General features: G+C 37.9%; 1 protein-coding gene across 1 annotated transcript in view; it reads right to left on the minus strand.

Annotated features, from left to right (window-relative positions):
- Positions 1–1,050: 1,050 nt before the first annotated feature.
- gpc5a (glypican 5a) overlaps positions 1,051–21,576 on the minus strand; it is a 136,380-nt gene continuing 115,854 nt past the window's right edge. Inside the window, exon 10 of the mRNA XM_031846837.1 lies at positions 1,051–2,991. Coding sequence (XP_031702697.1) covers positions 2,834–2,991 — 158 coding nt within the window. The 3' untranslated portion in view covers positions 1,051–2,833. The remainder of the gene's footprint in view (positions 2,992–21,576) is intronic.

The following is a 21,576-nucleotide window of genomic DNA, read 5'->3' on the forward strand; positions in this document are numbered from 1 at the left end:
TGTGAAAAACAACATCTGACAGACACTTCCTCTATCAGATGTCAAGGTAAGCCTGTCAGATAGAGACATCGGCTCTACCTCGGCTCTAAAGACAGAGCTGATCTGTAAATAAGCAAAGATCTCAATTTTCTGCTCAATCCTTGTTCCAACTCTCAGCTCCAGTCACAACGAAAGAGCGCGATCACAGATTCAAGGTGTCGAGATGAGATCATAGCTTGACAGAGTGATGTACTCGAGATAAGGTGCTGACCTTTAATCAGTGCTGACAGAATTTGGCCAAACCTCAAGAAATATTGTATAATCTTTATTTTATATTATTTTATAAAAAAATGATTGACATGTAATCTAACATATATTAAAGAATAGGCAGAACAGAAATATACACCATTCTCTCTCTGATTAAATGTCCTAGGTTTTGCCTTTTGAATTTCAGTTATAGGGAGTACTCACAGTTCCCAAGGAAAAGCAGTGACTTGTACTGGAGAAGAAATCATTTTAAAGCCACAAGAAAGCAGACCTGGGAACACTTGGGGATTCCTTTAGAAAGAGTCGAGGGGTGCTATTCAGTAAAAGGACAGTTGGGAGAAAAAGCATGGATGACGGCCTAAAACCTCAGAATTCTGCTGGAATTACAGACTATTACATATAAGTTATAATACAACTACATTCAACACTCAATTACAAACTAACAATTATTTAACTTTTTGGAAAAGCACTCACTCACACTCATCTAAACAATTGCTGAAATCTGAGAACGTAGTGACATTGTTGGAAAAAGAAAAAGAAAAAAAAGGTCCAACAGGGCAACAAATAGAAGCAGGCAGAAAACCAGTAGCTCTATTCGGATGCAACACTGAAAGTATAGCTAATGTCGCTAGTAATCATTGCGACGGTCCTGTTTACAACCAGTCTGATCGTTTTTTTCAACGTCTGACCTATTGTCAGCAATATCGTTGCATTCCAAGATCTCATCAATAACTTTACTTAATACAATGTTTTAACAGATTAAAAAAAGACAACCCAAGCAATGAAAATTAAATCCATGATAAAAATATTTTAAGAACCATTGTAAAAGAAAGTCCCACAGAGTTGCATTTATTACAGGAATGTATTTTTCACATAATGCATTCACACTCAAAACACGATATTTGAGGGTAAACATGTTATTCAAGAGGTTCTGACACTTTACAATGCCTGCAGATGACACCTGTCTGGATATGAGTGCACATCATCACGGCATCAGCATCATCATCAGCATATGGCCCCTTTTCTCCCTCCTCTGGAAAACTGTGTCAATACGGAGCTATAATAATCACATAAAGACATAAAATCCAACTCTTCCCTTTCAGTACGGGAGAACCAGTACAACCTGACATCTTTTATTTTGCCTCAAGGCAAGTTTGTCTCTGTGCCGGCTGCCTGTTATCTAGTTAGAGACTGAACACTATTCTTTAATTGTGTCATTAAGACAGCTGTTCAAAAGAACAGCACTGACTTTGATGGTTCCAACTATAACTGGTTTGCTAGGTAGTTAAACAACTGTGGTAAGGTTGTTAGGTAGTAACTATTGTAGCCTGTGATTCTCACTCAACACAAAAGCCCCATTTACAAGATACTAAATTCAATAGACAGTAAGAAATGATGAATATAATTAATCTCAAAGTTATCATTTATAAGCCTTGAGACTTTAGTTGAAAAAGCTCCAAGTTACTCAAGTGGTTCAAGTGGCTGAACAGCCTTGACTTTAGTAAAGTCTAACCCTTGTAAAAATGAAGTTAAAAAAGACTAATGACAACAATGCAGCGTGAGGAAAGTTGCAGGCTAAGATCATATATGATCAAACAGAGTAACTGGGGAGACTGTGCCTGTGGCTGTTTTGAGCCCTAATTGAATATTTAACTTCATTTTTACACTGTCGTCTATTTACAGTAGCAGCTTTAATGTCTTTCTTGTTTATTTCTGTAACGTCTATATGTATTTACTGTATATATGAAATGTTAATAGAGAAATTTGCTTCTAAAGAGTATCCTTTTAGCTTCTGCAGCATCTTAATAGTATTATTTATTTAGCTCTATAAGTAGTTTCTGAGCATATGTCAGCCAAAAAAGCAGCAGATGAAACAAATACATTTTCCTTTTCTGAGAAGCCTGCTAGCAACACACCAGCAGAAAGGTAGGAGGGAGGAGCAATTGGATTCTTCCTCGGCAGTGGCTCCAGGAGCTATCAGCTCCCATCCAGGCCCATGAAGGCAGAGGAGGATTGAGTTTGAAATGATAATAGACTCCTGAAGAAACTAATCTATTCATAAAGAAGAAAGGAGTATGAATTCTCTCACTTGCCCCCACTTCCACCTACCCACCTATCTCCTCACAATTTCTCTCAGCAGTAGCATTACAGGTCAATTTTGCAATTGAAATATACCAATTCAATGGACTCTGGACAAGACGGCAGCTAATACAGGTGAAGAGAAGCAGATGTTTCCAATTGTCTTTTTGTTCCTGCACATACATAATTAAATGAACACCAAACTTTTACAACAGACGTTGTAGTTATTCTTGAAATCGGCTGTTATAATATTGTTATTAGGGTTATGAATGCCAGGTAAAAATAATTAATATTTGCAAATCTGAACCATATTATGCTGTCTTCCATAAACCAAAATGTCTTGTAATTTCCACACAATTATTAGTGTTCACTCCTACCGTGTCCTGCACTGTGTGGAGGTGGTGCTCCATTACATGTCGGAGCTTGTTACGTCCACCGGCCCTTTCATTTCTTGATAAATAAGCTTCAAATGAAGTCTTGAAAGTGTCATGCTGCAAAAAGGCAGCTGTTACAAGGCCAGGAGCATATGAAAACAAGGCAATATCAAGACCCAGATGGCCCCCGCCAGTCCAAGGCTCCTGGATCTGCCTTCCACTTCTGAATCATCAGCAGGTGGATAATGATGATGATGATGATGCTTGTGATCACCGGTCACATCTGGACTCACTGAGGAGAGAGCAGAAACCAACAGGCGGATACTCGTTATCAATATGACATCATGGAAGAGGTATTACTCTTTGCAATGTTAACTTAAAGAACAAGGATGATGTATTCTATATTTGTCCTCCTGTCAATAAATTCCATGAAAAAAACAAAACCAACCAGAATCTCAATACTATCTGACTTTCCTCCCCTGTCTTTGGCACTCGTAAACACATCTCAACCTAAAAATGGGTCAGACATACTTCATATATTTTAGTTTTAAAGTAGGTTAAAGCCATTTTTACAGCAACTGGGTGCTGCTGTTTTTGGGGGTAAATAGTTGGGGTTGGGGACTATTTTCAGAAGTGGATTAATAAGCATTTGGTGTTCTAATGAGTATTTATGGCAGCAGAAGTATATGATGGATTGACTCAAAATAAATAACAGTGCCCACGTTCATTGTAATGATGGAAGATGTCACCCAGTGTGGCTCATTTTTTGTGTTTTACTTGTTTTTTTGACAACAATGGAGCTCACATGACCCAGAGGATCAATTCATTTTTGGTTTTGGTTGTTTCATGGAATTTGTTGATACGGAACATCACAAGAAAATTGGTAGTTGCAGATGTAACAGGAACAGTTCATTTTATTTCAGTTAATTGAGTTTTAAAATTATGATTACAAACTGAAAGTTGCTGATAACAAACCATTCTATGAATTCCAAGTGCCTAAAAGGTTTACACCACATCTTTCACAGCTGCAATACATTAGTGCCAAACCATTAAGGGAGTTTTTTTTGTTTTCAAGCACCCTATTTATAGTGAGCTGATGCAACTAGGGAGCATCTTCAACCTCCATCTTATCCTCCGAGGTGCAGCAGAGAGCATCTTTGGTGCTCCTTTGTGTCGACAGCCATGTTTGTGGTGAGATGAAGGCACACACGGTAATCACACATTTTTAGTAGTTTAACAGATGGATTTCTTTGCATTATACATTATATATTTTTATATTAAGATCAGAGATAGAAAAGGCAGAAAAGATGGTTGAATAGAGATAGAGAGGTATAACATATCTATGTAGATAACATGCTGCTTTGTATCACCTTTCCACATAATGATCCTGACTGGTTTAGCTACAAAAACATCACAACCAGAAGCAGTGCAACGGCAGAAATAAGACAATCAAACCTTCTAAGAACTTTATTAATAATGAAGTGCTGCAGTTAAACCTACAAATGAGTCAGCAAATTTCCACCTGCTGTTTCCCCTCATCTCGAGATCAATATTGTCTTTTAATGGGTATTTGGTTAGATACCTGTTTTGAGAGATTTGAACGTTTTATTCTACGATATAAAATATGTCAGTAAATATTCCACTCATGAATTTGGAAAGATTTCATGCTAAAAAATACAGTTTGCTAATAAGCGGCTAAATGAGATTACTAAACGTTATCACGCTATATACACTAGTCCGTCCTCAGATTAGTGGTGGTGACATGAAGTCATACGACTGTGGTGTAGCTCGTTTATAGCCTAACATTAGCTTTTTACTACTAGCAATCGCATTCTCCAGAGAGCTGTAGTTAATGAGCTTTCTAAAAGGCTTAAAACCACCCTGCTATTTCGGAAACATATTGCAGAGGTTGCACAGTGTATGCAGTTATGCATTTGCTGATGTCATGTGTTAGTCCTTCACATATTGTATTTTGTCACATTCTGCCATCATTATAAATTACGTATTGACATTTGCTTTTCATAGCATGTCTTTTGCTGATTATGGTACTGCTAGCATTTTGCATTAGTCCGTTCTGTGATATACTTATTTTGATTAAACAGAAATCAGAATCTTGTATTCTTTATTACCATCTTTGTATATTATATGTTACCAGAGCAGAGAATGTCAGTACAACCACATGGTCACCCTACCACTCTTCCCACTGGTTTAACTGTCTTTAAGAGGTGCATCAGTAAACCCAAACAAACCTTTGAATAATAACAATAAGCCCTTGCAAGTAAGTAGCTGTCAATCCATTACAGCTGGACTCTTTATTTGACATTGTAGGTAAGGTTGGACACAGGGAAATAAGGTAGATAAGTTAATTATTCCGGGCGGTATTGTTTTGATTTTGTTTTTGCTTAACAGAACTCATAGTGAAGAATGCAAGTGTAACGACAACACTTAACCAAGACAAGATACTGGACATATTGCATATAATGAGTTAAAGGTTTAAAAGTAGAACAACAGCATACCTTTTTGCCCCTAACCTTCAAATAGCCTGGACTTGAACTCAAACACACCCAACCATCTACACCTTTAAATATTACACCTCAACAGAAAGAGATATCGATTCAGACAACCTAGCCACACAAGCTGTCAACATCCATCTTGCTGTTTACATCTCTTTGGAGGCCTCAAGAATTGAGGGGGGAAATTCAGTGTCCCTTCCTGAGTGAAATGGAGCGTTCTCTTTAGCCCTGCTGATGTTACCTCTGTATACCTCAGACTCCATCCTGGTTCATCCCCACTGGAAAAAAGTAGATCTGAACCCCGATGGATGAACAGTTGCTCCAGGACTTTGGAGTTTCTACCGGCCAAGTCTGTCGCGGGCAGGATTAGTCTAACCCAGACCCTTTCAGAGTCTATAAAGGCTTTGTTATCTTACTGGCAGAATAAAAGACCAGCTGCAGAGGCCATTTCAACTCTTCAATTCCACTTTTTATGGTGCAGCCGAAATAGCATGCCATTACTTTCCCCAAAGAGGGATCCACAACAATCACTTGTTGGTGTAATGGCTGAATTTTCCTCAGAGGATCATTAAAGTCTAATCTAATCTAACCTTATCTAATGTCATTGTTTGCATTCAAATTAAACTGCATCAATGGTCCTATTGATTTCTATAGTAACTTGCAGAATACACGACATTTGAATGTAGAAATGGAAATGTTTAATACTGCCTCTTCTACATGTAAGGGCCCATACATGAGCTACCGTTGAAGCATCTGAGTGTGGTTTGAAATTCACTGCTTATTGATTCACCGCCGAAGAGTCCCCAGGACAGCTATTTGAAGGTCTACAGCTCGCAGATGGTCTGTATGAGTTTTGCGCCCAAGAGCATTGAACTTCAACACCTAAATCAATTCCTCTTACTAAAGCTTCGAGGTTACTAAAGCAGCAACAAGTTGTAGACAGAAGGACAGATTGTATCTTTCAGATGAATAAATGCTGCACCACTGAAACCATGAGAGTGAAACCTCAAACAAAGCCATGCACATGCACAGGTCTGACTTCAAGAGACTATCATTTGCATATGACCTGCATATCCAATGTGTATATTTTATACAGTGTATTTAATATCCTAGAGGTATGACTATAGAAATAAATAAATGCATAAAAGCTATTTAGTTATTACTTCAGAAAACGTTAAGAACAACATTTAAAAGATAGCACTGCAATTGGAGCCATTTCTTGATAAATCCCTTTTTTTGGTTTATTATCTAATAAATAGTGTACACTATTTGGTTCATTAGGACTGGAGGAGGGAAAAAATAGGTTGCAGAAAGACTGTGCTCCACTTCGTTGGGATTAATGTAGCACTCAGCTGTGCATTAAAGGTAATCTTTGAAATCTTGAAATGAATTCTTCAACTAACATGTAAACAATGGAGGTCTCTTCATTTGGCTCATGATACTTGATTACAAACATAGACATGTACATGTTACTTAATATCTCACATACATAGTATTGACTCAGACTGCACTGTGGCTATTAATAACCATCATCACCGCTGAATCTTCTGGCTGTAAGTGGGATCTTTTTATGAATGATAATGAAGGTCCAGGCAAATGAGCATATTACCCCTCTAAAAGCACAAGTAAATCCTCAATATAAAAAACCCACAGAGCATGTCTCTTGTGCTACTTAAGTGATTCCTGCTAAATTATGTCTGCATCAGCCAATGGCTGACATTAGCTATAATGGTCTGTCCTATTTGTTGGATCCCAGTACAAATGATTTAGAAAATTTGCTCGGAAAGTGGGGCAACAATGACCAATGACATGTTTTTAGTAAACCCTTAGCAGAGAGGTTAGGATATCTGAAAAGGTGCTTTATCTAAAAAGAGACATAGGTCAGAAAGAGAGGCTTACAGCTGAAGGGAAATCAATAGAAACTGATTGCTGAGGACTTGGACCAATAATGATCAATACACACTAAGTGCAGCAGCAAAAAACACCTAACTAGCGTAGTGATGGAAAAAGCCTTTTGTGTGATTATAAGACGGTAGGCATTCCATCTTATAATGATTTCTTCCCAAATCTTCAGCTGGCCTGTTTGAGTATAACAGGACTAATATTACTATGGAGAGGATTCTTACATGGAAACTGTCAGCTCGTACTCTATCTCTCCCTGGTGACTGCAGCTTTTTGCTGAAAACAGTGTATTAGGTTATAACATTCATTACGGTTGAAATCAAACTGTATAGACAGTGACATGAATAGTGTTTTGTGCTCATTATCTGTTGTCTCAGATTAGGATATAGGGAAAGTGTTTCAGTTTTAAGTGTTCGTAAAAAATATATACAGTGTCTATTATTGAAAGTAAAAGCACTCATTAAAAAGAAGGCTCTCTTTGAGGCTGGCAATTTATATTATGAAGTAAAAAGTCCAGGTGGCACAGAATCTGACTACAGTAACTTTATTGTATTCATCATTTGAAGACAGATCTACTTTGGCTTGGAATCGGCAAAGTAGTGTCGCAGTGAGATCTGAGCCTTTCTACACGAATGTGTTTGGATGTTACGAGTCAACTGGTGAGCAGATGATGCATCAATTAACCAATGAAACTGAGCATGAATGAGACAGCTGAGGTGGATCAGCCGATGTGAGCAAGACTTCACTGCTCTGCCATGTCAGATAAACTCAAAAATTAAAATGATATTCTGATCACATCAAACGGGCCTCATCATCAAGCTGAAACAATGCTGTTGATATTTTGATGACATGCAACAAAACGTTCCCAACTTGAATGAAACCATCGCACAGTATACTACTGTATCAGAGCCCCTAAATTGTACTTGCGCAAATGTACTTCAATAACTCCCTGTTCTGGTTATTTCGCAAATATATGTGAAACGTTTGACAGTATTGTTCCTTTTTGTCACTATGTCTTCGCATATGATTAACAAAAGAAATTTAAAAAAAATAGTTTCATGGCTGTTCATGACACAAATATCAGACAATGTAAATTTGTGTAAATAAGCTTCCATTAAGCTTACTTTTGTTTTCAGAACTAAACAACCATTTTGTGAAAAAGCCAAGACCCTTCAGCTTGCTGCTGACCCCCGTCTATAGGGAGGAAGCTTCACCTCCATTAAACCACATTGATTTCTGAGTTTCATTTGACAGAGTTATTCGACTTCCTACTGCCATAAACCCATGAACTGAACCCAAGAGAAGTCGAGAAGAATCTTCTTTTTAGCCTGCTGTGAACAAGTAAAGTTAGAGGGATTACACCAACATTAAAGAAGCACAAGCTAAAATCATTGATTCCGTTTTCTAATCTTTCTTTACATACATTTCCATGCAGACCAGGGAGATTTTTACAAATACTCTCAAATTGTGCTAGGGAAAGGCCCTAAAGGTTCAAATTCAGAGAAAGATTAAGAAAAAAATAACATAATCCATAATAACATTTAACATATATAAATAATATTTCTTTATATTTAGTGTTCGGAGGGTGAGTAAATAATACCCTAGAAAGGGGATGTTGGGGTATATTTTAATATGAATCATGAAACATTAATAATATAATGGATGACAGTTTTTGTTAGAAGCAAACTATACTAGTACTGAAAGAAGTCTGGAGATCCCATCGGCATCTATCTATAAGAGTGTGAAAATGAGTGTGTGTGTGTGTGCGCGTGTGTGTGTGTGTGTGTGTGTGTGTGTGTGTCGTGAAATGTATCAATGATGATTTTATAAAAGCAGATGACATCTTTTCACAACTACAAGAGTGTGAAGAATGTTTGACTGCTACAGCCTGGCAGTGTCAAGCAACATTTGGAATGGAGATAAACAGATGGGAAAGAGAATGGGAAATAACACTTTCTGAGGTTTGGTAAATCATGCCACAAATCACAAATACGTCTTCTGCAAGTAGCTGTTATTGATAATAATCCTAATGAAACTGGTCTGGTTGAAGGGAAATAAATAGGGTTGACAAGATATTAGAAATTCCTCCCACTATAATGCACAACTGAATAAATAGAATTAAAACAACCCCTCTCTACAGATTCAACAAAAACTGAACATTATAACATTTATTGCATAGCATATCAGTATTAAGTATGTGGGCACGCTCAGGCACACTAACAAACCTCAACCGCAAAAAAACAAATTCACACCATATAATAAGTGGCTCATTGTCTGATCCAGATTGATCTGCATTTCAGTCTGGATCTGGAGCTTTGACTGAACTGTCAAGCCCCAGGGTATTTTTGTTTTTGTCCGAACAAAAAGCACTTTTGAAGGTAAGACAATAACCAGTTGTTATAGCTGTTCTTGCGGTGTTTGTTAATTGAAAAGACTGATTTTGTTGCCACTGTGCACACAGGCCTACGTGGCTGACAACCTAGCTATGTCTTGACTTATTGTTGACGTGTTGTCTTGTATTGATGAGTTTTGTTTTCCATTCGGGAATTTGTCACCGTCCATTGACCGGGTGTTCTCAATTAATGGTGCTGTGGCATACTGAGGAGGGAGGACAGGACCGCCAAAACGTCCATAGCCCCAGGGCCTGAAGTAATATTTAGGTGCTTCTGTGTCCAACTTGACAGGATTAATTACTGCTGATTGAAGCACATTCAGTAAGGCTGCCATTTGAGAAAAATTTCTTTGATCATATTATATAAATGTCCGCTCACAACATCGCAATTACAAACAAACTTTTCAAGATGAATGTGTTTCAACGTCGACTATCGAAGATATACTGAGACTTATTGTTGCTGCTCGTTGACATGAAATTGAAGACTTTTTCATTTCTGTATTTTTATTTTTAGTAGCAATATGTATGTGGTAAAAGAATGACATACCATATCTCCAGCTATAATGCTTTTTGATTTTGAACTGTCCTGTCACAAACTTGACTAGAGGTCTAAAAGGGTGTCATGTGTGACAATAGATGTGTTGGTTGTCTGTTGCATTTCCTTCACATTAGATCCTTATGTGGAGAGTCTGAAACACACAGCATTTAGGAGTTTGCCTGACACAAGCTCCACAAATGTTGTCATCTTTTCTGGTACCTCAATTAATCTTGTCTGGCTCCCAAAACAGCAGCCTATTTCAAGAACCTGTCTTCTATCATTTGACACCAAGAAAAATGGCTGCCACAACGGATGCTTATGTCCCTTATCCTGTCCATCAAATCAGACAGCGTAAGATGGGTGGATGCTGTCGCCATGTCTCCGATGAAGATGTTTATGGCTTGTTTTAGCTGCCTGTGTGGTTCTCCCCTGAACAAGTGCTACATCATCCCTAGTCCTGATCGTGAACCAACATCTTTGTCCTGCACCATCGCTTCAAAAGACCATAACAGCAAGAGGACACAACAGCTTTCACTTCATGTCCTGTCGGCGATGATACAGAAGGCCTTGAGAAAACGATCAGTTAAATTATCCCAGTCACACTTTGAAACTCACATACATGGATACACATCACTTACGCACCCACTAAACATGCACACTTGGGATGCGTGCACCTATAAGCTTCTTTATGGATCACTGTATAGCCAAATAGATGTACGTCATATAAAGCATGACAAGCAGGATAAGTGTTATTAAAAAAAGACATGCATATTTCTGCACCAGTTGTTTTTCCCCAGAATTGTTTTGTTTACACAAGAACAAGATCAGCTGAGTAGAGAAGCTAAATGAAGAGAAACCACCTGAGACCTGTTGGAGAGAAGGCTGAGTGCTCCAATTCTCAAACAGAACAATTGAATATGGCTCTGTGCTGGAGACTATCTCCTTTCAATTAGATTCAGACGCCCAGAGAAAACAGAATAAATCAACTCTTTATCCACAAAAATCATATCATTTTGCACAATTTCATTAATTTACGTCATCTGTACAATTACGGCATTTAATGAATAGCCAGTTTATGATGATTGATCCATCATGTGTGCTCCCTTATTGTTTTCTTCGCTATTTCTTTTTGTTAGTGTTGACATAATCAAGAGGTATAATATCAGAATGTTTTTGCTGCCACATGTGTTTATTGTATAGCAGTGCTAGAAGAGGATGCAATATTAGTGTGCAACACCTGAATGGTTCAAGAGGATTCATTAACCAGCCATAATCAATTCAAAGTCTCAGTTGTCCAATATTTTCCCATTAAACTCAGCGGTTCTTTGTGTTTGGTGCAAATTAGTAAATGTGTGCATGCTAACACGCTAAACTACGGTGACCGGACGTCCCAGTTTGTCCAGGATTGTCCCGGATTCAAGCTGGGTGTCCTGAGTCCTGACAAAACACTAAAATTCTCTGACAAATTGGCGAGGGTTTCACCACATTTAAATTAATAACACTATAACTGTTTTCAGCCTTACATAGCCATTTATCATGTTCTGTCCCACTTATTGTTAACAAATAAAAGAATGCACTAGGTATCTGAATTCAACACTGATTTGCAGCCTGCACAAGTGCACACCTTGTGTTTTGATTTAGAAGGTGTGTGACAATCAATAATTGTGTGACACAGATACAATCCCTGTGTTTTGTGTTTACTATACCATATAGTTAACACTGGCACTTAGGGGTCCCGTTTTAAGGATTCGAAAATATACCCTACGCTTAACTAAGATGGCAGCCATGGTAAACATTATACATGCTAAACATCAGCATGTTAGCATTGTCACTTTAACTATGTTAGCATGCTAACATTAGCATTTAGCCAAAAGCATTGCTGCACAGTACAGCCTCACAAAGATGCTAGCAATGACTCTTGGTCTGTTTTGTTATTATCAACAAGCACCATGTTAAGGCTGTATTATTAACAGGTCGATAACACTCAGCCTCAGTCCTATTGGTTCCACCCAAAGATGTAAATCTTTCAAAACGGTTAAATATATATAAATATATAGTTTAAAAATGCTAAGCAATTTCCTAAAACTGGGCACTGAAGCTTTTAGCAAACATTTCTTCAAACTAAAGTGCATTTATTCAGGACTATTTTAGGTGGCTGATTAATACATATTGTGTACACTTGTGGGTATTTATGGCAGCAGGTTCGTGTATGTGTCACGGTTTAGGCTTTGCCCCCTGTGTTCCTGTGTCTCTGTGTCTGTCTGTGTGTTTCCCCTGATTGCACTCATCCTTCTCACCTGCCCAGTCCACCCAGCTGCCTTCAATCTCCTCATCACCCCACACATATATACATATATATATTTTTTTTTGTGACTTTGCCTTTTTGTATTGTGTTTGGATTTTTGCCCGCTCCCTGTTGAAGTCGCTTTGAGTTTTTGCTTGTGACTTTTTAAGTAAAGAACCTTATTTTTTCAACTTCACCTCGTCTCCAGTGTCTGTCTGCGCTTGAGTCTCAGATCTGCCCCTCGGGCGTGACAGAATGTGTGATCGACTCAAAATAATGTACAGCGTATGCGTCAATGGTTAAGAAGGAACATGTCACATAAAGCAACAGTGTGGCTGTTTTTAACAGTCTGTGCTGGCAGAAGGAAGAATTGAAATGTATTCATTGTTGATCTTTTTAAAGGGACTTGTTGGAAGTAAGCAAAATATATCACCAAGCTGACCTTTAAAAACAGAGTCTTATCATAATGAACAAGAAGTCAAAAAGCATTTTAAAAATGTCTAACTGTCTCAGTGTGTCTGCTCTGTCCAGAGACAGTTGGAGTCCTTGTGGGTAAATTTATTGCATTTCTTGTAAGCTTACTGGAAAGCAATCATAGACTGGCCAGGTTGGTAAACACAAACGATGTGTTTACTGACAGCACATCTCTCACTATTTGGGTAGAGAAAATAAAACGGATACCTTTTGTGGCTGCCTAGCACAGTTAAGTAACTACGTTATGTTTAACGGACAACATTGGAGTAATCACATTAAGAGTAAATCAGTAGAATTAGTAAAGGTTTATACAGTAAGGCTAAGAATAACAAACAGAAACACAAGTTTGCACTCCTTAGATAAACATCATCTGACAATAGTTCAATCACCTTGAATCAGGTCAACCTGCCTTTTGTCTGATTTAATTTACCTGCAGTACTTAAAGCTAACATATTTCAAATGTCTGGTCTTACCCCCAATAAAACCCGCATCCATCCTGTTTGTGCAATTACGGAGAAAAGCAGGATCAATGGAATCTAATTTAAGGCAGAAGCATTATTCTAAAACACAGAGCCCGGTGCATCTCTGCATGGAGCCAGCAGAATGATTAAGTGCCTTGGTTATATCCTGTATAGCTCTGCTGCACATGCCACAGTGAGGGGGTTCATGTCCTGGATCCCATCACCCCAGCCCCTATTACATCCTCGGAGCAGTCAATACTGGGCTCTGACCACCAGTCAGTCACTCAGGTTGCACACACAGGCAGAATACAAATTAGCTTGGGAAACTCAAATCTCTGCATCCGCTCTGTGTCGACACCTTTTCTAAACAGGCTGCTGTTTGGACAAACCTGTTCCCATGAATTTGGTTTGTTAGAGAAAAAACGATCTACAAGGTACAATATCGCTAAACATGCCAGCTGAAAATGTTAGAAAGGGGTCAAATATACAAAACTAAGAGAAATGTAAATATTTTTGGGATGAAGGTTGAATCAAACAGCAATTTGAATACATAATTTAACATTTTTTAAATGACTAATCGCTTAATCAATAATGTAAATAATCACAGCCTTGGCGATTGAGATGCACCAACAAAGTAATATTGTTGACATAACAATCTTTAATCACTTCCTAGACCTAATGAGAACAATTGAACTGGAAATAAACAAAAAAAAACTTCCTTCCCAGCGACGAATGATAAAAGACAAGCTCAAAACAACCACGTTGAAATTGCATCAGATGGAGTAAGAGAGTGTTAAAAGGAGGGGATGTGTTAAATTTTTCATGTGCAGTTCCTTTTTCCACTGAGGAAAACAAAACATACGGGCCTGATCAAATTGACATGTGCTGGTAAAGGTCTCTGCAAACCTGCCCTTCTTTGTCTCTTTTTCCTCACCAGCAGCGGCTCATATCCTCGGACTTAACCCACACTTAATCGGTAATCCAGCTATTTTATCTCTGTGTTCAGAAATATAATATGAATGGTGGCATTAAAGGTCCAGAAAACCTATTTTCTCAGTCGCCTCTTCTCAGCAATGGAGTCAGATATGCATATTACATTTTCTGTTAAGTTACAACAATTTAGCTTATTTTACAAGACATATTCTGTGTTTTTTTTTTTTGAGCTTGTCAAACTGGTTTGAAGTGGGCGGGGCTCGGTTGGAAAAAGGTGACGTCATTGTATTTCAGAGCACCAAGCTAGCAGCTTGTGGAAGACTTTGGTGATGCACTATGAATGCAAATCAGAGGGTTGTTTTGCTCTCTGTTTCAGCCGTGCAGCATTGTGAAAAAGTTAGATGCTGAGCTCAGCATGCCGTTAACCACATCAGCAACCAATTGGAACACACTGGTCCCACTCAAGATTGTGTTAACAATAAAACATGCACACACAGTCAGAAAATAGTTGATTAAAAGAAGGAGGAGATTGCTAAACCAAGAGGCCTACTACCATGAGTTTCACAGGTGGTAATGTAACACCTCGATCAAGACTTATTTAACAGTTTGAGTAACACACCTTACAGTTGGGAAGAGTCTAATAATTAGCATGGCAATATCATAACCGATATTACATTATTCAGAGAAGAGGCTTTGCCTAATAAGGTTTTTGAATTTGCAGTGTTCCCTCTCTTATTAACCTTCCATTAACCTTCCATTAACCTTTCGGTAAACATAGGCAGCTCTGAGCATTATTCCCTGGGATCACACACCAAAAGGCTTGGCCCAAATTCATCAGACCAGCTGTGGAATTGCTCATGGGTGATTAGGCCACTGATGGCTGCTCGCCTCACTGAAGATGAAGATCTTGCAGAAGCTGCATGGGAGCAAGGAGGTTACAAAACAGCTAGAGCTTCATTTAAGTCTGCATGTCCTCTGTCACACAGGCAACTTGAGGGATTCATTGGTGATTGGTAAATCAATATGATAGGAAACACTGATGGTGACAATTTTGAACACCGTGTTTGCAAACTGAACCCTCGCTGTTATTTAGTCTAAAGTGTATTCTATGGTATTCAATTTTAGTTTGTAGAAAGAAAGTTTAATAGCAAGAATTTGTAACATATCTTGTACATTTTCTCTCTAAAGTATTGAAAATATGAGAGAATATGTATCTTTTTTTAACTGTTACTTTAGTGTAAAGGGCTATGAGGAACTGCAGCAACATTTGAAAAATATAAATCGTGAGCTTGATAATTATCTGGGTGAAGGCAGAGGCAAATCATCAATTAATCATTACGTTTGGCTTGGACCTTCCTCGGCAGCATCTATTTAGATAATTCACAAGAATAATTACAGCATGTCAAAGCTTATAGAAAAGCCAAAAGACTGTAAACAAGATCCTTTTGACGTCCAAAAACTATTCATACCATTAGGATTTCTTTGAGGAGAAAGATGCGAACAACTTTTTTATGAAATCATTTTTTAAAAGATGAATTCATGCAACAATATATGAGTTTGCAATAGACGAAAAAATAAACAACATTCTGGTTAGAAATGATCATAGTCACGATTTAAATAAAAAAAAACAATGGCTGTTGGTCCGAAACAGTGGTTGCTTGTGTCCAAGTCACACGTTTTGTTGATCCGTCTATCTTCCCTGACCTCATACCTCAGCCTTTTTTTGTGACCGTCTCGCCCACTGAGTGAGTTTTCATAGTGCAGTCTTTTCAGTAAATAGTTTGGTGCCAAATTGTAACAGGATCATTAATGCTCTCCGAATCCTGAGGGCAGAAAACACTCACTGGTTCTTTTACTTTTGGTGAGAACCACAGTTGCAGTGGGTATTTTTCCCCCCGATGACCACAAGTGGCAACAATGAGCCCATTCCACACCCAAAAACAAACATGAAGCAACACAAGGGAGATTTATACTTTATGAGGAGTGTTTTCAGATTGTATTTTTCAGTGCAAAAGAGAAAAGAATTAAAGGATGAAGGCTAACTTGTTTCTCCCAGCCTAGTTTATTTCCCCTCTGATGAGGCCTTTCCTGAGCTTTTCTCTGGGAACCCTTCAGGACCATCTCCCCCTGCAGTGGTTCTGGCTCCTACCTATTCGAGACCTTTTACTCCCGTCATTTACATGATCACAAGAGGCCCTTTGGCAGATAAATATGAACATGATTTTTGATGTATCTGAACACACAACAAATATTGTTATTAAAACTTTCCCGTGTGAACGGTCTCAGGGGTGAAGTCAAATGTATGGCCCAACTGCTGACCAAGAAAGAAAAAGACAGCCAAGCTGTTTGATACTACAGCATGCAAAAATAAGTAAGTAAAAGAGTAGAGCGTATGTTTCTTTTCATAGACTAATGCATTTCATGCTTGATAGAACAGATGTGCACATCTTTTAAGCTACTATGATAGCAATTATATGCAAATCCTACAGCTTTGAATACAAATATGTATTTACTTGAATTGCATTTCTTGTCTTGGCACATACGAATGACTACTCTTGCAACATCATGAGCCTGCAGCCACTTCACCACCAAGTGCATATACAACTGCTTACAGGGTTGTGTCTGACAGGATAAGACCCTGTGAAGCAGCAGTGAATGAATTGGTTAGACCGAAGGGTCTTTCTGTTTGTCAGATTGTATAATTTCTGCAATGGCACTGAATTTAAATTAAAATGTAGGACCACTGGTTATGAATCATTTTTATGTATAATCTCTACTGACCTTGCAGGCTTAACGGATCAGTGTGTAGCATTTATGGGGATCTATTGGCAGAAATGGAATATAATATAAATTAAAAGTATGTTGTCTTCAGTGTATAATAATATAAAAATAGGAATCCTTGATATCTGGGTCCTCTTCACGAAGCCAGAGACCATCTTTCTACAGTCGCCCAAAATGGACAAACCAAACCCTGGCTCTAAATAGGGCCATTCACATTTCACTCTTTCGTGTCAGCCACTGTACTTCTCCTACACAGCTGGCACATGGTTGAAGTTTCAGTTGGGTCCAACTCAATCTCACCACTATATTACGCTAAATCATACAAACTGCACCTTTAAAAGGGACAGCTCACCTCAACAACCCAAAATACTTATGTTTCCACTTAACTATAATGCTATTCATCTATCAAGATTGTTTTGGTGTGAGTTGCCTAGTTTTGGAGATGCCTGCCTTCTCTCGAATATAATGGATATTGCACTCAGCTTATGGTGCTCAAAGCGCCACAAGTATACATTCCAATCGTCGACAGCAATGTTTCTTTGCAGAAATAATGACCTGGTTACTCAAGAAAATCCACAGATCTTGTTGTGAGCAGTTTCATGTAGGAACTATTTACACCAAACATATCACAGCGCAGAAGGAAGCGTCCATCTACTCATAGACGAAAGCTTCGTGCCTGTGACAGCGCAACATGCAAACATTTATGGTGTCTTCCTCAGCTGAGCTGTAATTTTAGCTAGCGCAGTGGTGCTAGGTGAGCTATTAGTCTCAATTAGCTGTAAACTATAAACACAAACCTCTTGGAAAGAGACATTGCTGTAGAGTTTTTGTTTTGTTTTATTCTGGCGCTTTGAAACCACATCCTGAGTGTCATATAGTCCTATGATATTATGACATATAATGAAGAATGTCGTGTGTGATGATGTTGAATTGTATTGCACAATACTTAGTCTGCCCTCACTGAAATAAATACGGAAAACAAAACATTAAATAAAAAAATGAAAATATATTAGTTTTAGCTACTATTTATCTAATAAACTGGCAACTGATTTTTATTTAATGGGTTTAAGGAGAGTGATGTGTTTGTGTGTGTGTCTCCCAGAGGACTCCAGTCTAACGGTTCAACCTAATCCTCCGGTTCAGTCAGGCTCTCCCTGCAGTTGATGAACTTTGTGATCCATTAAGTGGCTTCATCCCCTCAGCGGGAAGAAAGGGCCCTACACCCTACCCTCCAAGGATTAGGGGAATCCCTTAGACATCATCAAAGGGACTCCAAGGTGAACAGTGCTGCTGACGTTCTATAAAGTGTCGCCAAAGAGATCATTAACTCAGTTGAATAGGCTCAAATCAAAGGCTGGTCATGTATACGTGTCATTTTTGAACACCGAACAGAAAAAGGTATGACATCTTTATACAATACAATAAATTTACTGCCAGTGACTGTTACTAATAACAGGATTTAGCTTCGGCAAATAAAGGCAACAATGGTTCAGTCAGGAAGAATGGCACTTCGTGGAAGTTCACATGCTCCACAATCAACTTCCAACGACGCTTTCATACATTATTTTATGGGCTTTTTCAAAAGCTCTGTGAATCAAACTAGTTTGTACATTCTTTTTTAGTGAGTTGATTCAGCTTTTCTTTTTCTACTTTTTGAGGCTCAACCCGCTTTAAACACTTTGATGTGATGGCCTGCCTTTTTTTTCCTCAACACTTAACACATCTTCAAATTAGCTAATAATTACATATTTGTTGCAATATGATCTTTTAGAAGTCACCACCATCCTCACAAACATGAGCACATGTAAAGATGTTTTCAAAATACACTGTATACATTGATGTTGACTTTAGAAATCTGAACTTCTTATACAAGTACATAAGAAGATTTGACTTTCTTTCTGGATACAAGACCCATTGGAGAATCTATCTTGCATTGCCTGTATGCAAATGTCGGTCCTTTGTTTTTGTTAAAAGCTACAGTACAGTGAAAAAACTGGTGGCAGATAAACAATTACACAAAATGTACTTTTTGGCTCCATTCAGGTGTTGGCTTGTCGGGCTGTTTTCATCATATCATAAGCCAAGAAGACTAAACAATGTCAAAATACTGTTTAAATACCAACCTTGCCTGAAAAAAACAATTCATCTTGAAACCAAATTATTATTTTTTTGAAATACTTTTATATAATGTAGAGAATTCAACAAACTTTTTACAATTTTCATTAGGGATGTACTAATACCAATATCAGATACTGACTCAAAAAGCTGGATTGGGTATTGTAACCTATAGGGCCAACTTATTCAAATAAATTCTAACACTATATGAATATAGTACAAACAAATAATCCATCACAGTGATGTTTTGTTGTCTTTTTGTCAGTTTCGAGAGGTTGCTTCAACATGTGCAGTTGGGAGTCAACTAAAATGCATTGCATTTACGAGCTGATCTCAGACAATCAAACTCAGACAAACAATAAGCCCACATTGGTAGTCGGAGGAGAAAAAGAGTCATTTTGTAGTTTATTTGCATTAAAAAGGTTGCTGTGTGGCAGACTGTAAAATCAGGCTTGCTTGAGCAATCTTAAACACAGTGGCTGCTGATAATGAAGGAAAAAAGGGTACACTTTGGAAAAACCACAGAAATGTTTTGATGACTCACAGTTTCAAAGCATTTGGTTCTTTGTCATAAATTCTTCTAAATCCTCATTTATAAAGACAAATTATTTTCCCTGTAATGAAGATAATGGTGCCATAGAAACAGAAACACTGGAGGTCTGATAAGTGTAAGATCAGCACAGGGGCACAAATTGTGTGTGATAATAAGGATACTGCAATTAACTGTAATTACATTAATAGGATTAAATTCATACTGCAGACATACTTCTATGAAGATCATTGTGGAATGTATATACGTGATACTTGCCCAAAATAATGTTGTCCTCTGCAACCCCTGTATATATTGAGCCATCATGCACAGCACCTTTCAGCATTGTATAATGTACAGAAATCCCCGGGGGGAAAAACAGCCGCAGTTTATGACAGCAGGCTAATATTTCATCACTAAGCATCTATGCAGAATTATTTTAAGATAAATGTCCAGTGGTGAATATACAATGCATCTCAAATTATTCCCTCAAAACAATGACAATCACTTATATCAAAGATTATCTGACTTACCATCTGATGCAATTTTTCATTTTATCAACAAAATGAAGCTTTGAAATCGCAATCAGCTGCAACCATTTCTCATATTAAGTAACAGAAAAGGTTACTGTCTTCAAGTTTCATTCCAACATGTGCACTCCCTGTCAATCAAGTCAGTATTCATAGTGTAAAGACCATGATGCTCCAGCTGAGCAGTGCCATAAATTATATGAAGCTGCAAGGCCACAACTTTCATTTGAACTTTTTCTCAACAAGCCCAGACAAGGTGTGAATGTGGCATGAAATGAGGTACGGAAGCAGGGCCAATAGATATTTAATTAATGCTAGGCCTGACTGGAGGGCCCAGGCTCATCTGCTGCATGTCTCATCCAATATGCATGATTTACAAGCGTGCTTCTTGCCACAGCAAACTTTCCACTCAATAAGGAGCATCAATGTGAAGTGGTGTACACGGCCAGCACACAGAGGCAGCAAGTATTTTATGCAGCAATACTATGTAAGTTCTGGCAAAAGCTATGTGGAGTATGCCAAACATCAGATATATCTGAGAGAACTAAATGCAATGAAATATCAAGAGAACTCCGAGAGTGCCTAAACTTTGTACTTCAGGATGACAATTTGTATTAAATGCCTTTGTAATTTCATTTAAAATATTTATGAGCAAAACAAAGTATAAACACCTTTGCTGTTTTGGGAAGCACTGAGTTGCAGAGGACAACTTTTCCTTTTCAAACCTTCCTGTTTTATTAATGAATACTCTCTATAAAGATAAATCTGGTGCTGCCTGAACTGAAATAAGATTTGTACATCCTGTTAGCAGGATGGCATGTTTAAACTGTTTGACATGCATAGTGACTCAATGGTGTTATTATAATGGACTGAGCAAACTAAACCCAACTAAAAGTTGAGTGTTTTATGATTTAGGAAACAGATATGTTTAAGAATATTCATCCGCTGCTGAGGAGTTGCACTGGTTTGATGTACATCAAGGATTTGCATTTTTGACTGTGTAGGATTTAGCAATATAAGGACTTTATTTTCTGTGCTGTTGTCTAATTGGGTATCTCTTAATGTGAAAACACTATTTTGTGCATGTTGGGCGATTGAGAGTTAAGACGTAACACTAAAATATCAAAATGATTTTCATCTCATGGCCAATGCTGATGAGTCTTCAATATAATATTGGTGGGTCATGATGGTGTTCTGGTTTTAATCATTGATAATTGGGTGGGATGATGATGGCTGGATGCGCACTTGATTTTGTGTTATGTTCTCACTGATGCACATTGTTTTATGTGAGCTTGCACAGTGGATTTAAAATATGTTTTACTTGTTTTTATGTATTTTATTCTGATTTATATTCAAGTCGGTGTGTGTTCTGTGTTTTGCCTGGCAGTAAGACAAATTTAACCTTTGGACAATAAAGTTAAAGTT

This window comes from Anarrhichthys ocellatus, unplaced genomic scaffold (assembly GCF_004355925.1).
Source record: "Anarrhichthys ocellatus isolate YVR2014 unplaced genomic scaffold, GSC_Weel_1.0 scaffold6, whole genome shotgun sequence".
In the NCBI taxonomy this organism is placed as follows: domain Eukaryota; kingdom Metazoa; phylum Chordata; class Actinopteri; order Perciformes; family Anarhichadidae; genus Anarrhichthys; species Anarrhichthys ocellatus.